Below are 17,569 nucleotides of genomic sequence, written 5' to 3'. Positions count from 1 at the left end.
AAAGCAAACAGAACAAGTGCTATTGTTTTTGGTGGTTAAAACATTGCAAGGCTGTTTAATTGAAAGTATGTATTTAGGCTGTCAAGAAGTAGGGATAAGTTGAATCAGTTTCTAGAAAAGCTGTTCACCCTAGTAGGTAAATTCAGAATTTTTCTTAGATGTAGATGTGTTAGAGTAGCACCTCTTCAGTATGGCTTTATGATGTCTGAAGAGTATCAGTAAGATTTCAGTGAAGGGGAAAGTGTGAATGTGAAAGAGAAACAAAACTTCTCCAATAATCTGCTCTGCTGAAAGCCTGAGAGGCAGGAAGACCAGCAAAAGAAATAGAAATCTGTAGTATTCTTTCCTTTCATTGTAGGAAAAGGAGATACAAATACTAAGTTTTTGCTTTGTAAAATTTCAGATTATACAGTATACTTATTCATTATATTATTATATGTTTTTGCTTAAACTTTATATTTGTTTCTAGTTTCAATTTTTTTTTTTTGGTACTCAAGCAGTTTGGGTATGTGGAAGTAGTTTTTTTTTTTTCTTGAAAGGTGAGCAGCCCCATCCGTGTAGAAGAAGGTTAGGGGCAGTCTGGTCCCAGTTCTAGAGGTTGCTTGGTACCAATTTTAATCAGTGAGCAGGAACCACAAGAAATAGCAAGAATAGACAACCAAGTGGTACACTGTTTGAAGCCTAGGAGGCAGTCCTCCCTTTGCAGCTCCAGCAAATCAAGGTAGTTTTAAGACTGGCTGCAGTGAGGTATTATCCTAAATAATTTTGCACATGTGATGAAGACTATTGTGCTTCTGTTTTTTCAACTGAATGCTCTTTCAAATTTCTCTTTCTAAGAGAAAATGCTTATGTTTTACATGTGTGAGGCTGCTATTTGTCAAGTTTTCTCAGGAAAATGTATTTGTCTCTGCTAGGTAAAAGTCTCTAAAACATAAGGTGGTTGATAGACTGTTGAAGCTCTGGATGGAGAATGTGAAAGTAAAAAGTTGTATTTTATTAGAGGAGATGCTGGTCTTTGGGTTAGTGTGAATCCACCTGGGTGGGATGGCTAGTGGGTTGGGTTCTCTTGTATGTAACTTCTTAAATTGGTACAGAAAATGTAAGATAATGTATATACTTGGGAAGAGTGAAGTGAATGGGTTTTTAACTTTAACGTGTATCTAGAAATGAAGTAGGCATGTGTACATGTGTGTATGTATGTGTGCTTATTGTAGACAGTGTCATTAAATGCATATTAATAATACATATACAAAAGCATCATGAGGCTGCTTCTAGCAAAAGCTTCATTTTTGTGATATTTGTACAGTGGTATTATTGAAATTGATTTAATAAAGCTTTTACAAAGTTAGTGAAAATACAGTTCAGTTAAATACTCTCCCTCTCCCTTCTCCAACATCCTCCATTCCATCCCCTCCACGATCCATTTCCCTCCTTTTCTCTGTTCTTCTTCCTCCCCTTTCTCCATTCACTGTCAGGAAGGGACGCCTCAGAAGAGTCATTTCAGCTCAGCACGCCACCGTCAGAGACTAGTGGAACCAACAGCTACAAAAGTGAGTGCCTTTATTGAAGGACCATTTTTAAAATGGAATGTTGTGTCAGTGGAGTATTTGTTACTAAAGAGAAGCTCTTTTATGTGCTTGGTGGGACATACAGTTACTTTTACTCATCTGCAAGTGATAGAATCACTCTGTCTCTAAAGGTGAACTTCAGCACTGGAGAGATTCATATTCAAGTGCAGCTGTTGTACTTCCTTTAAAAAGTTGGGGTGGGATTTTTTTTTTTATCTGCAAAGTGAAATAGAAACTGTATGAAGTGTTCTACTTTGGTTTTGTAACTTTGCGTGATGTCTGTTTTCTTAAATGTGTGCAATTCATTTGTCTCATTCTTAAAAGGCTTTTGCAATAAAAAATTCGGCAGGGATATGGAAATAATCAAATAGTCTATTATCAAGCTGTGATATGAAGTTTCAGAGTAAAAAAAAAGACGACTTTGGCATCAGAAGATGATACTAGCAGATAGTAATAGCAGTACTGGTTAGTTTGTAAGGTTGTTCCACCTTATTAGAGATATGTTTTTTGTTAACAGTACACAAAAAAGCTTCAGGTATTCAGTGAGCGTGGTGTTATTATGGAAATTTTATTCTCTAGGCTAATAAAATGCACTATAATGCATATTTTAGAGCATCAGCTGTATCTGGTTTTTGCTACTTTTTGTGAGAGTCCAGCAACAATGAAACTGTGTATCCATTACTACCACCTCCCAGAAATCCCATTCTCCACTTTACTTTAGATTTAGATACTTGCAGAATTGATCACAATATTTAGATACAGCCTTTGATACAGGTTGAAGTAGATCAATGGTAGTAGTCCTGATCTTGAAAGAAAAGCCCTGGTTTTATGAAAGAAAAAAAAGTGGACACGTTGTCTTGTCTTGCATTCTAAATTATGACTCCAGTCATGGTTGTCGGACTGATTCTTTCTGTTGCTAAATGTGTTGACCAATTAAGTATCGGTTGTGTTGACTTTTACTGTTGCCAGCTTGTATTTTTTACTCCTTTTAGCCTGTAACAGCATTGTTGATATTAAGCTATCCTTTTGGGGGTCTGGGGAAGGGCATTTGAGGAAGGGCCGAGACCAATTGTGTGAGGTTCAACAAGGCCGAGTGCGGGTGCTGCACTTGGGTCACATGTTGTAGCACACAACCCCATGCAGTGCTACAGGCTTGGGGAAGAGTGTCTGGAAAGCTGCTTGGCAGAAAAGGACCTGCTGGTGCTGGTCGACAGCCGGCTGAGTATGAGCCAGCGGTGTACCCAGGTGGCCAAGAAGGCCAACGGCATCCTGGCCTGTATCAGAAATAGTGTGGCCAGCAGAAGCAGGGAGGTGATCGTCCCCCTGTACTGGGCACTGGTGGGGCCACACCTCAAGTACTGTGTTTAGTTTTGGGCCCCTCACTACAGGAAAGATGTTGAGGTGTTGGAGCGCGTCCAAAGAAGAGCATCAAAGCTGGTGAAGAGTCTACAGCACAAGTCTTATGAGGAGCAGCTGAGGGAACTGGGGTTGTTTAGCCTGGAGAAAAGGAAGCCGAGGGGCCTTATCGCTTTCTACAACTCTCTGAAAGGAGGATGTAGTGAGGTGGTGCTGGTCTCTTCTATCAAGTAATTAGTGATAGGACAAGAGGAAATGGCCTCAAGTTGCAGCAGGAGAGGTTTAGATTGGATATTAGGAAAAAATTCTTTACTGAAAGGGTTGTCAGGCATTGGAACGGACTGCCTAGGGAAGTCATTGTGTCACCATCCTTGGAGGTATTCAAAAAACACGTAGACAAGGCACTTCAGGACATGGTTTAGTGGGCATGGTTGATGGTTGGACTCCATGATCTTAAAGGTTTTTTCCAACCTAAACGATTCTGTGATTCTATGATTTTGGGGGTTACAGATATAAAAGTGATTGAAGTATATATTAAAAAAAAAAAAAAGGATTAGTTAAGTAAGACCAGAAATTAATGTTAAGTGAGTCTGTACTGTTTCTTAAGGAGCCCATTCTCTTGAAGAGCCACCTTCTGTGTGCGTTAATGTACGCTAGAATCACTCCAGGTAGTTACCTCAGTGTGGAAGGCCAAAGGAAAAATGGCTACTGAAGTGCAGTTCTGTGGACATAAGCTGTGCTAGCTTTCGGTCCCTCCTCTTATCTAGTTTTCCAGCAGTTTTCCACCATACCCCAGTGCCCTGCTGTACCCTGCATGCACCTTGTAAAAGGTAGGTGTGCTGTCAAACCTCAATCTGGCAGCTGCAGAGCAACCTTCTCAGTATTTGCACTTCTGTTTTGTTTGGGACAGAAGGACCAGAAAGGGTCTTGCTTGGTGTTTCCAGGGCCCTTAGCCACCGCTCTTTAGTCAGTGTCTTTGCTGCTTGGAAGACATCCTGATGCACTGGGAGCAAGTCAGTTGGCAGCTCAGCACTGCTGGATAACCAGCCCAGCATCTAGAGAGGGACTGTTATCACAGACCACATCATTCTTCATGTCTCCCCCTACAGGCATTGTCAGCAGCTTCAGAATGACCATCTGCTTGGAAAAGACTCTTCAGCACACAGTAGGAACATAGCTCTGGTTGAGTGTCTTGTTTTGATTAAAGTGTGTCTGTAGGGAAGAGAAAGGAGACAAGCAAGAAGCACTGCTTCATTGCTAATATGGTCTGACAGAAGAGAAAAACTGCAAGTTCATGTTCCCAGGGGCATGGACCAGCCTGCAGATCACCCACCTAATCCGTTTTCTCACTGTCCATGCAAGAGAATGGTGAAAACCTGGAACAGTAGTCTTCTGAGTCCTGTTCTTTGAGAACCTTTCACTAAGTGGGTAGTATTTCCACACAGTAATGCAATAAAACTAATTCTGACAGGCACCTGCACCCATCTGTGCTGACAGCCCTTCCCTTCCTCATCTCTGGTACACACTTCTCAGTGAAGAATAGCTGCCATGCTTTATGTTCTAGATATATAAGCCTTTTTTTCTCTCCCACCACCCTTGCTATGTTCTTGGAATCAACTGCTACAGCTGAAACGACTACTTTCCTGGTCTGATGAAGTAACTTGAGGTAATAATTTCTGCATGTTTCCCACTCCTTCCTATGTGCCTTTCCCTTCCTTTGTGCCTGGATCAAACTCAGGGACTGGGCGTATGTGCTTTTGCCTCATACTTCTTTAGGTCTCAAGTCTGGGAGATCATGTTCACCCATGATCAGACCACAGTCAGAGTGACCCAGCTGATGGAAGGTAGGATCTGGAATAGGCCTTGGCAGCTCAGCAGCTGTCCTTCAGAAGGAAGTTTTGGAGTAGGGATATTGGCTTGTGATTGTGGGACAAGGGGGGCATAGGTTGCTGCTTTGCATGAGACGGGACCTGGGAGCAGACATGAGAGCAGCGAGAGGGCTGTGTTCAACACCTTTGCTTAGGACTTTTGGGGCTGTACTGTACTACTATTCTGTGAACTGAGGCTACTCAAGAGAAGGGATGAAGACAAACCTGTCCTGCAGCAGGTGCTACAGCTAGTTGTGTGGTGGTGGGAGGAGTAGCCCAAGGTTACCTGAGCAGATTTGGCTGGGGAGAAGTGTGACACACAGCGTTGTGTAATAAGCAAGGATGATACACTGTGTTCTTCAAAGGCTCATCTATGTTCAAGGGCGTACTTCAGGCAGTGTGAGATTCTTAGTATTTGCCATTCAGATCACTGTAAAAGCAGAGTAGGGAAGTGCTCTTAGCACAGAGCCTCTGAGAGGCAAACTCTGTCTTCCCTTGTACTCCTGCTTGCACTTCATGAACTACAGTTTTCTGGCAGACTCATCTGCAGACTGCTACAAGTCAGCAGGAATATCACCAGAGTCCTGTCACCCGTCTTCCTTCCTGTTGTGTGGCATTAGGGACCCTTACCAGTAGTTGCTGTGACAACCTGACCAGCACTCTGCTTGAAGGAATCCATTTGCAATGCGGCTGATGAAGAAAGCCCACAGCTTTCTCTTACAAAGTTGTGCATCCAGCTGGAAAACTTGGGCTCCAGTCATCTCAAAAGGCAACAGCAGTGCAGCCTGTCTCCAAGCCCTACCAAAGAATTAACCTGCATACTCCGTGTACCTCCGCAGACACACCTGCTGCACTGCCCTCTTGGCAGCCCTCTCCAACACTCGGGCTCACAGGGCATTGATCATCCATTCTTGGGGACCAGGGAAGCTCTCCTGATCAAGACTAGGAGGACAGGGGGGAGAGTCAGCTGTGTAGGTAATTCCAGAGTAGGAAGCTGTAGAAAGGCAACAGGACTGGGCAAAGCTTCTCCAGCACCTTGTTCTATCACACTCCTTGGTCTGAATTTATTGCCTCAGGAGGAGCAGCCAGTTGCTCCTCGTGGTAGGGCTAGGTGCACAGAAGCCACCAGTCTCATGGTCTTATTGCCATCCTAATGCAGGAGCTACTTTGCCTGCTGCTTTTAGACTGAAGATGGTAAATTGTCATCAACAAAGCTGACATGCCTTACTTAAAGCTTGTTGATTCAGCTCTTTCTAGTTTAAAAAAACACAACACAACAAAACAAAAAAACCCAAACAACAAAAAAAACCAAACCAAACAAGCTTGTTACTTTGAAATGGTATGTTGTCTCTTGGCTCTATAAAGACTGGTGGGATCTCTTTTATTGCTTTTGCCTTCCTGTGCAGCAGCTGTTTGCTCAGGTGGCAGGATGTTATGGAAGCCCAGGCTACACAGCTTGCAGACTGTTGCCTTTATCAGGGACACTGTTTGGGGGTGGGGGAAGACCATCAAAGACCGGTAAAGGAATACTGGTTTTGTGCTTAGCAAAGCATCCTGGTGAACTTGTAGGAGTGTTTCATTCTGCATGTCTGGTCCCTGGGTTTCCTGCATCTGGATCCTAAACTCATGGATATGGGAGAGCAACTGGTTTTGGGAGACCTGGAAGCAAGGCAGTGCATCTCATGAAAGCAGCAGCAGTGATTCAGAGGACACTGGGGTACAACTTGCCCAGAAGATCCTCCACCTATGGTCAGCTGACTATAGGTGATTCACCTGCATCTTGGCACGCATTCTGCAGGTTGTCCTGAGCCCAGATGAAGTGCATTTGTGGGTCAGTGATTTGGGTGACTCAAAGCAGCAAGGGACATGCTGTGTTGACTTCTGATGTGGAGACTAATGTTTCCTGAGGGAAGAGGATCTTGGCCTGTCCTGGCAAAAGATTGTAGAGTTTTAAAGATACGCTACTGTGAACTTGGTCAACTATGAGCTTGTGTCCAACCTTGTGATTAGTTATCGATTTGATGCAAATCAAGGAGAGCTGCACTTCAGACAATGATGATGAGCCTCTTCTCTATAGATTTCTCTTTGGATCTCAATTTTAGGGCCTACAGCTGGTGATGGTTCTAGGTTCCTCGATCAGTCCCATCTGTGAAACCTCATATCTTCAGTCTTTTTTGGGTCAAGCTTGGAAGTGGTTGGGACTGATACCTGCATGTGAGAGAGGAAGTAATAAAAATGTTTTGAGAGAGAGAACTCTTGTTTTCTCCAGGTATTGGAAGAAATATTTCCTTCATCCATTCAGTACTGATTTGACTTGTGTCACTTGGTCTCTTCTGTCAGGTGTCTGGAGATAGGACAAGAGGAAATGGCCTCAAGTTGAGGCAAGGGAGATTTAGGTTCGATATTAGGAAAAATTTTTTTACTGAGAGGGTTGTCAAACATTGGAATGGGCTGCCCAGGGAAGTGGTTGAGTCACCATCCCTGGAGGTATTCAAAAAGCGAGTGGACAGGGTACTCCAGGGCATGGTTTAGGGGGCATGGTTAATGGTTGGACTTGATGATCTTGAAGGTCTTTTCCAACCAAAATGATTCTATGATTCTATGATTCTATGATACGTTTTGGGCATGGAAGTGACTGTTTGACAGCAGAATGAGCAGCAACAGGCAGTGGCAGGAGTATTTAGTATGCTTACCTAAGTAGTGCTAAACAGCTGCTGAAAGACCTTTGAAAAGGACCTTTGAATAGGACCTTTATATATTTGTTGGTGTAATCACAGGGTGTGCAGAAAGTAGGTAAAATCAAAGAGCATAGCCAGTAGGTTGAGGGATATGATTATTCCCCTCTAACTGACACTAAAGAGTTGCATCTGAAATAACTACATCCAGATTTGGCTCTCTGGTACAAGAAAGATGCTGGAGTTCATGATGTACAGGGAAGGGCTGAGGAGCTAGGTTTGTTCAGTGTTGCAAAGGCTGAGATGGGATTTAATGGCTGTCTTTCACTACCTAATAGATGGATACAGAGCATCATTCACAGAGGTGCACTGCAAAAAGATGAGAGGAAACACTCACAGGTTGCCAGAAGGGAAAATCTGAATAGACGGAACAAATTTTTCTCAATGAAGGTGTTTAAGCATTGGAACAAGTTATCCAGAGGGCTCCATCCTTGAAGGTATTCCAAACTTGACTGGCAAAGGCCTTGAGCAACCTGATCTCACTTTGAAGTTAGCCCTGCTTTGAGTGGAGAGTTGGACCAGAGGTCCTTTCCAGCCTGTTATTCTGTGATCGAAGGATGTGGTGCTTGCTGCATGCTAGCCTCTTCCTGCTCTGTGGTGATGCAAAGCTCTCAAGTGGCCTTTTCACTATAGCATCTTCTAGCTGATAAACAGTATAGATGGTACAAAAGATGCTGAAACATTGTGGATTCTAACTAGTCTGCTTCGAGCCACAAAGCAGGGTTTGTTCTCAGACATATATAAAAACATTATAGATGTAGTTGCTACATATCTTTTGCTGTATGTATTACATTATTTGGTGGTGCCTTGAAATAGAAACTTAATTTAAATGGTTGCTGGGTAATCTGTTTGCTAGAACTTCTTGTGGGTAACAAATACAAACACAGGTAGGCAACGTTAAAGAAAGTGCTGCAGGAGTAATGAACTGAAGGGTGAAATAAAATACTCATTTATAAAGCTGGGGAAGGTAACAGTCAAATAAAAATCAATTTGATATGGGAGCATGGAGGTTGAGAAGGAGTTATAAGGGAAAGCATTCAGACTATTTTCAAACTCTTGTTGTATTTCAATACATAAGAAGAATAAAGCTGTATTCCAGATAGGTTGCCAGTATAAATAGGGAACACTAGCAGTTATAAAGATTACTTTGAATTTTGTTAGCTTGGAAAAAACACTGATAGTAGAATGAATCAAATGAAAAATTCCAAGCTGTTTGTGAAGAGAGAGGACATTTCAGCAGAGATAGAGTTTGTTTGAAGTCATTCTGGTGTCAGTACCTTATCAATTAGTTACACAGCATGGTAATCTTTCCTCAACTCATACTGAACAATTTCTGCAGCACCTGTAAAGAAAGATTTAAAAAAACAGACTTTCTTGCTTAGGAAGTAATTTCTGGAGTTACAGTAGTCACTACTGTGCATGTTCTACTTTCTAAGCTGATAAAAATTTTCTAGAACTGTTTTCTTCTCTGCCTACCTCAGTGACTCATGACTTGTAAAGAAGTAGTTTGCTGTTGAGAACTGTGTCTGCACCTGCTAAACCTAGACTGAAGGTCTTAAATAGGTGGGAAGCCTCAGTAAAAATAATTATTTACTTATGGCTATCAATAATAAATGGCTAGATGGATCAGATGCATTATATATCTTTCTAGGCTACATCTTAAGTATGTTCTAAACCCACATGCATTCTTAGAATTTTACTGCTTGTTGCCATAAACTCAACACAAATTGTAGGGTCTACTCCAAGAGTAGGATATTACTGTAATTTGTTTATCACAGGATCTGCTCATTTAAAAAAAGAAATCATCCAGTAGGCAAGGGAGTGCAGAGAAAGACGTACTATTCCCTAGCACTCCTCTCTGGCAACAGCTGATAGAAGCTTGATTTGATGGCCAATTGATTGCTAGAAAGTTATGTTTACCAAAGGTTAGAGAGTCTGGCAGACATATAAATAGAAGCAGAAGATCATTTGCAGTCAGATTACAAATGGATCCTCTCTTTGGCAAGTTAAGGTTGTCTTCCTTATAAAATTAACCTCCCGAACAAGTCAGTCAGTAGTGTAATATTCATTGTACGAGATATAACCTACCCCAAACAAAATAAAACCAAAACAAAAATAAATGCGCAGTACTCAGTTTTCTCCTTACTAAAACTTGAGTTTTGTAGAAGGTAATACCAAGTTATAATTAGATGTTTGCAGCTGTTACTTCAAATGTGTGGCCTCCATCTCAATGATGCTTGCATGCCTCCCAATTGATTAAAAATAGAAATAGCTGTAGTAGAAATAGTATTGGAAATTGTTTGGCTAGCATAAATGCTAGTATGTGTGTAAAAGAATATTATAGAAATATAAAGCTAGTCTTAAGATATGGTTAAATTAGTGGACATACATCCTCATTTAGCTGTGGGACGTCTGCATAGTGTGGGCACAAAAAAAGGGGTGGAGTGGGACCAAACTGTGGGCTAGAATTTGAAATGTTTACAAGAACTGGGGTGGGGGGGAAACCAGTGTGGGAAGGTATTTCAACCATACTGAGATAATATTTGTGTCATCAAAAAGGGTTTTTTTTCCCCCTGAGAACAATTTTATTCTGCATGTACTCATCTTCACTAATGAAATTACAACAGAGAATACACTGGTGCTTTCCTGTACTTGAGTATCTTGGTGACGTGACTGCAGGAAAGGTGAAAGCTGCTGGAATTAGCCTGCCAGATGACTCACGTAAATCAGTATAGGAACTAGGAGGAATTTTTTATGCTATTCCCTATTGCAGACTCTGTTCAGGATTGGGTTGCCTCCTGCTGGCTTAAAAACAGCTAGAAGGTGTAGAGAAGAAACTATAGTTGGCTACTCTTTAAATTTTGTTTCATGGTGAATAGATGCATAACTGATGGTGTTTGTCCTAATCCTTTTTTTATCTTTTTTTTTGTTGTTTTTTTTTTTTTTTGTGGGTCTTTGAGACTAGTCACAAAAGAAATCTCTGTGCCTTTGGAAAGTTCTTCCCATTAATTAGTAGATATTTCCTGACAGAAACTTGCAGACAAACATACTAGATAGAGTTATAAGTTCAAGTAACCTTCACTTATCCTGTTAGACCTTATTAAGGCAGTATAAATAGGATTATCAGTCAAAGGTAAAAGGGAATTTAAAAAATGTAATGCTTGCACAAAGTTAATACAGTTGCTGATGTGATTTACTGTAGTTTGACTTGGAACAATCCATCTGCCATATTGGACAAGGAGCGGGATGAAATTGGCTATAAAATGGCAATAAACCAAAAGATTATCTGGGTCCTAATCTCAGTTTACCTAGAATGTTAGTCGTCTAAACAAAAACTATAAAATATACCTGACTTTATTGCTAGCAGATACAGAGAGACCAAGTAATGGTATAAATTGTGGAAAAGGATTTATCACTGTTACATTTTTGCTTTCTGTAGGTAAGAAGGATTGGCTGTCCACTGTGATTTTTAGCTGAAAACCTTGCTTAGACTGAAACAGTGAGTTATTTCATGTCAAGAGTTCACAAATTCTTATACACAGTGGTCCAGCACTGGTTTAGTAATTTGCATTGTTTTGTCAAGGGTTTTTCCAGTGAAATTGTCAGGATTAAGAAGCTGGGGTTGTGCCTCAAGGTGGTCTTTGCTTCCTGCCTGCATCCAAGTTTTCGGGCCAGTGACTAATGCAGCAGATATCTGTTGTTGCACACATTTTGAGACTTTCATATGAAAATAAAAATAGCAGACTGCTAATGTTTGTGTTACGATCCCTTTCTGATAAAGAAAGGAATACTTAAAAAAAAAAGCATTCAAGTCCCGAAAGAAAAATTACCTTTTCCCTTCTTGTCTTCCCTGCAGTGGATACTCAAAATTGGGATTGCAGCCAGTTAGAGAACCTGGATAATGTCAGCAGGGAGAGCAGTGTAGTATCAATAAGGATCATGAGAATTTTGCCATATTGTCTTTGGAGAGGTTGAAATAAATTTTTCTTCCTTTGGAGTGTTGACTAGTAATTGAAGATTCATGCAACAGCTGGTGGTGGGGGTGTCCTCTTGCCTACCGTATAGGAAGAGGAGTAGCGACAGTAGCCTTTTGCAATTCAGCAGCAAGCATGGCAAAGAAAGAGACAAGGTAGGAAACATGTTGAGAAGGCTGATGAAGACCAATGTTTAGGTTTATAATAGTGACAAAGACAAAAGATCATGAGAATGTGGCTCCCTATGCTAGAATGGGCTCTCCTTTGGGAGTGGCAGATGCTAGTGTGGATGTTTGAAAATTTTCAGGGCATTTAAAGCCCTGTAGGAAATAATCGACTTTCAGCTTGTGTAAGAAACATGTAACTACAGTTTTGAAGTAAAAAAATAAAGTGTTCATTTTGACTAAGCTGTTTTCATAAATGGGGTTAATATTTACCTTGCTGGTCTCCAAAGAGTCTCAATTTTTCCAGTGTGACCCTTGCCCTAGAACTGGAACCTTTCTTCCACATCAGTGGAGTATATTATCAGTAAGCTGAGGGGTCAGCTGAACCAATCAAATTTGAATTTATAAATACTGGTTAAAATGTCAACATTAAGCAAAATCTCTAATTTTAAGGCCTTTAATTTCATAAGGGGCAGAAGATCTGCGATCATTAACAGAGCAAATATAAATTAGCCTTTTTCTGCAAAAGAGATATTTCTGTTGTCTGCTGAAAGCAAAAAGGTAGTGTTTTGCCACTGCTGTTCCATGTGATTTTGTTTGGGGGGAAAAGTGAGTTATTTGCACCCTTTGATCCTTGCCTGCCTAAAATCTTTTGTTTACCCTTGTGTGTGAAGAGCAGCTGCAGAGCTGAGCTCTGTGAGTCCTAGAGTGGGCACTATGGGCACAAGAGTGCCTTGGCGAGACTCTTGTGACTCAATTCCTCAAGTTAACATGGCTTAGAACTTAGTTCCAGTGTATTTTTCCCTTTCAGTGTACATGGTCTCTTCCATCTGATGATTGTGAATGTGTCAAGGTAGAGCAAGGCCTGTGTTGTGCTGGTGGTAATCAGTCCTGGAAAAAAGAATAAATATATTTGAACTTTTTTTAGCCCCTTCTATCCTGTGCAAAAGGACTAACAAAAGCCGTTGCAATCAAAGCCTAAATGTAGGCAAGTCTCCTTCTGCTGAAGGCAGGCTTAATCATTTTGTCTTCTAGTTACCGATTTCAACAAAGTTTAGCAGCAGCTACTGAACATACTTATTGTGTAATACAAAACATTGTATAATACAAAACATGTCTGCAGCTGGGAAAAGGAAGGCAACTAGATTCCTGTGGCCGTAACGGTCTGCAGCAACTGTATTGTCAAGAAGTGCCAAAGCTGGCCGCTGTGTGCTGTGGTGTTGCTTTTTTCTTTTGCTTTTTAATAGTAGGCAAAATCCTGTGTAGGTATGCCCCTATAAAAACCACTGCTTTCTGTTTGATGAAAGAACCTAGAGAATGAAACAGAACCTAGAGAAATCCTTGGCTTTAGGTGAAGTGGATTCAGGGTTTTCCAATTCTGGTAAGCTGTATTATTGTTTATATTTGTTCAGCTGAACAGTTGTACTGGCAGCTGGCATTTATGTCTTGTGTGATTTTTTTTTTTTTCCTTCTCCTTTTATAGCACTCTTAAACTCTAAAGGTGGGAATATTTGTGTGAACTTGGTAGCTGGAATCTGTTTAGTGTTGGTGTTTGAAACACTTTGCAGTGCATGCATTTCTCCATTAGTCATGTGGTGATGTGGTACTTTGCCAAGGGGTGAAATAGACTGTACAACAGCAAGTCAGAATGGAGCGTGGATTTTCTAACACTGTGTTAGATGAAATGATTTTGTGTACTTTGAGGTGGGAAGTTCATTCAGAATGTTCACACTTTTTTGTTAAAGAAACATGGTTATTTATTGATTTTTAAAAAGTTGAGCTAAGAATGTAACATGGTAGGCAACAAACAAAACCTAAAGTAGTGTTTTTCTACTGTATTTTAATAGGAAGTATTTGAAAGAAGTAAAGATCAGACGGGTAGAAAATGAATACAAAGATTTACTGAGTTAATGTTGGCAGCAAATTGCTCTCTTTCAAAAGGGTTTGTGCTTCTCATTACGGGAATTTTTACCTTTAATTATAGTAGCTACTTTCCAAATAAGCATTATTGTTGTAAGGAAGTGCAGTTGATATGTTCTGCCATTGCTGCTTTTGGCTGAAAACTTGAGATATAGCAGAGGTAATGTTATTAAGCATAGTCTGAATAATTCTTAACTGCATTACTCTTTCTCATTTGACCAGTAGGTTACTGATAGAGTATTTGGTGGGGGGTTTTTGTTGGTTTGGTATGTCCCTAAAGCATCGAGTAGTCATGGATTCAGGTGGTGTAGATTAGACGTGCCAATAAGGACTTTTTTTTTTTTTTTTAAATTGGCATTTCTCCCTCTCATTTTCTGTGTTGGTGGATTTTATTCCCATAAAGGGTATGTTTGTAGCACTTTTGATTATTTTGTTTCTTTTTTTTTTTTTCCCCTGGCCAGGTCAATTTGATTATTTTTTTTTGTCTTTCCAAGGTAAATAAAGAGATTATACTCAAAACTTCTTCCAGTGACTGACTCCTGTAGTATCCTCTCTTTTCAGAGAGTATCTTTGACTACCAGGCATTAATTTAGAATTTTACTACTGTCTCTGAAGAAACCATTGTGGTATTTTGTCTACTTAAAAAAAAAAGCTACTTAGAACCTATGCATTCTGGTGTGGGAGTTGTTCTTTGATTTCTGTTAATTTATTTCAAAATTTAGTTGAGTGTCATTTGTATTGTATCTCTTAGTGTAATTATTTCTGAGCAAGTTCTTTTGGTTGATGTTATTGCTGATCCCATAATTGGAAAGACTTCAGACTATAGTGTGGTTTGTAGGAAAATCCTTACTGTTAATGCATGGAATCACTGAAATATTTCACCTTCTTCTATAGAGATTGGTGTTTTTTAATGCTATAAGAGAGTTTTGTAGAAGAATACTAGGCAAACTAAAACATACTTAACTGCTGTTTACTTAGTTGAGTCTAGTCTGTTATAAATCTTAATGTTGTATCTGGTTCATCTACAGGAAAATACAAATAGATTATTTAAATTGCTTCTGTATTGTACATGATAAAGCAATCGATTTCTTTTTATTGTATGTTTTTTATATGTAGCCTGTTAGGCATTCTTTTTGATCCAGTTAATTTGCATTTAAATTGATAATGCCTAGCTTTAAGTAGGCACCCAGGTATTCCTTTTACATCACATTTCAGAACCTGTAGAGCTGACGGACAGATATGTTTCTACTTTGAAAGATACAGTCAGCACTGCCTGTAACAAAAGCAGGGAAGTTAACTGAGGAGATAAAAATGAATTGTATAGAACACAGAATATTGAATTAGACAAAATATGACCTTTTCTGGTTACATCTGAGCTTAAGTGCCTCTTTACTTTTACAATATATCCCCTGTTAAAATCTGCGGTAGTTGTTGCCAATTTGTGACTTCAAGTTTATTATTTCCAACGTTTTTTTTAGTGTTTAGGGATGTGAGGATGGTAAGTTACCATGCAGAATAACATCTTTGTACGTTGAAATGGACAGTTAAAAATATTTAAAAGAAGCCTTGTGTTCTGTGCCAAGGAGTGTTCTGCAGGTGACATGGGAGAACTGTGAATGGAGTGTTCCCTGAGTAGCAGTGACTACCTTCCAGACCTTGTCCATGCAGAAGTGGCAATTTTTGTTCATGAAAATGCTTGTGAAGAGATGACCTAATTGATGAAGGTACCCACTAAGCAAAAACCCTGGTGAACTGGTGGCTGCGTCTGGATGACGAGAAAATATGAAAGCCTTCAGCTGAAAGGCAGAACATCAGACTTTACCGTAAGGCATTAATAATGCCAAGCTCCTTGGCAGCCAGTGTGGAAATACAGTGATCTTGACTGGGACTTATGTTACCAGTGAAGAAGGTATTGGTACAGTTTTCCTGAGAAAAGTAAATATAGAATTGCACCTTGGACAAGCCAGTTCAGACTAGGATTGCTGAGAAAGAGGTGGTCCAAACACAAAGTCACTTGGGTCATCTGGAAGGGAGAAAAATTTTATAGTTATAACTGATTTGTAAGAAATCAGATCCGAGTGAGAACACCTTGACTGACAAAGAAAGAGCTGAACACCTTTCTGCACCTTTTTGAAAATTGGTTAATCCTGTCTTAAACTGGAAATTTTAAAGTCGATTGCCACTCCTAAAATTCAACCCTAGTGTTAATAGAAAACCATTTCTGAGGCAGAGGCTTACTATTCTTGGAACCAGGAAATATTGTAAGTTGCAAGAACAAAGGATAGCTCTGACAGAGAAACAACATTACAGCAGGAGAGACACATTTGGTGTGAGACACTAACACTCAGCATTTGAGGTGATTGATCTGTCTCCACACTGAGCCCCTTGGTAATGTGTGCTGTGAATCTGAAGAACTGAATGTTGGCAAAGTTGGAAGCAATCAAATAAAAAGCATAACCTGCCACTGCCCCACTTAGAAGGTATTTAGAATGGATTGATACAATGGCTTGATACATTAATCTTATAAAGAGGTCAAGATTAGCTTGTAAAATCCTCTTGCATAGCGCAACCCCTTTCCCTGATAGATCAAAACAATCATATACTATGTTATTTGCCCTGCTTTTTTTCCTTATTCCTACATCCAAATGCAAGATCTGCTGTCATCCCCCAGCTTTTCTTCAGCAAAAACTATAGTAATTGCTTAAGAAGAAAATCATTCCAGTTCATCCTTCAAAGCAGTTACTCTTGCTGTCAGTGTTTATAAGAAGGTGAATTGTGTGCTGATTTTTTTTTTCTTCCTACTGTTACTAATGCAGTGTTAATGTTGCAATGTTAACCTATTCTTAATGCAGCGTATTAAGATCTAACACACTTTACCAGAAAGCTCTCAGATGCTTACAGCCTATAATGGGTGAGTAGAGCAATGATGTAAAAAAGTCTCTTATTAATCTCAGACTGAACACTTCCGCAGCTGAAGAAAGCATTGCTGAAATTTGTCTTGAAACGGTTCATTTTTTTAGGCTACTTCATGGACAACTGAAAACTGTGAAAGATAAGACTTTTTGAATATTTGAACATCACAACTGTTGTTGAAAGGTGAAGCAAATTTACTGTGGTTCTAAAATCAACCTGTATTGACAACATTAGATGCGTCTTTAGCAGCTTATGAATGTGTCAGCTTTTTATTGATTCTTTAAAATTGAACCCGGCGACAAGCAATAAGTTAATGGTATCTTTTCTTCCTCCTATATAAGGGAGAAAATTAAATATTTTAAATTTTCTGTAATTTGCTGGTAATATTTACAAGAAATGAGATGAAGTTAGTGTTTTCTCAGTCACCTCTGTCGTTTAAACCTTTTTATATAGTTCTGTTATTTAAACCATGTTTCTAGTTAGTGGGGTGAAGACTTTGACCCAGAATAAAGTTCAATGTGCTTTTTTCAGTCAGTGTGGTTTTTTTATGAGGCTGAATATCTGCACGCTGGTGCATTGACTGAACTTTTCCATACTGAATTGTCTTATAGATGTGTAGGACCAGAGGAAGAAGCATAATTACTGAAATAATAAAAAAGCATCTGTGCTTGTAAAACCATGTTATTTATAGCAAAATGCACAGAGTGTGGAGTTTGAACTGATTAGTGATAGCTGCAATTAAATTTAGTACACATGGGTCTTAATGCAACATCACAGCAATTTGGCACAGCTTGCACAGATCTCTTAAACCTTAGGCAAGGTTTATTATGTCTTCAGACCATGGTTTTTGAGACACAAAGGTCTTCAAGGGCAAGAGTCTCTGGTCCATTAAGTGTTCTTTGTGCTATTGCAGTGGAATGAGACAGCCCTAAAACCAGCCCAACTCAAACTGGCCAGAGGAGGATTCCATGTAGGGCAAGGGCAAAGAGTATAGTGTTGTCCTCTGGGGCAGAGCTGGTGCCTGAGAACCATGCAGAGTGGTGGTGAAGGCATCTTTTTCTCTTTTTAATA

The 17,569-nt window shown here is 39.9% G+C and overlaps 1 protein-coding gene across 8 annotated transcripts in view; it reads left to right on the top strand.

The window, feature by feature from the left end:
• Positions 1-17,569, top strand: part of MAST4 (microtubule associated serine/threonine kinase family member 4) — a 319,996-nt gene that overhangs the window by 129,221 nt on the left and 173,206 nt on the right. For 4 of the 8 annotated variants that reach the window (XM_052776789.1, XM_052776786.1, XM_052776785.1 and 1 more), the window contains one exon: positions 1,476-1,550. The exons of the other annotated variants lie outside the window; for them this stretch is intronic. In XM_052776789.1, coding sequence (XP_052632749.1) covers positions 1,476-1,550 — 75 coding nt within the window. The remainder of the gene's footprint in view (positions 1-1,475; positions 1,551-17,569) is intronic. 8 annotated transcript variants of the gene reach the window in all.

The sequence above is a fragment of the Harpia harpyja genome, chromosome Z (genome assembly GCF_026419915.1).
Source record: "Harpia harpyja isolate bHarHar1 chromosome Z, bHarHar1 primary haplotype, whole genome shotgun sequence".
Taxonomy (NCBI): domain Eukaryota; kingdom Metazoa; phylum Chordata; class Aves; order Accipitriformes; family Accipitridae; genus Harpia; species Harpia harpyja.
Note: the sequence above shows the minus strand (reverse complement) of the source record. Positions and strands in the feature narration are given on the sequence as shown.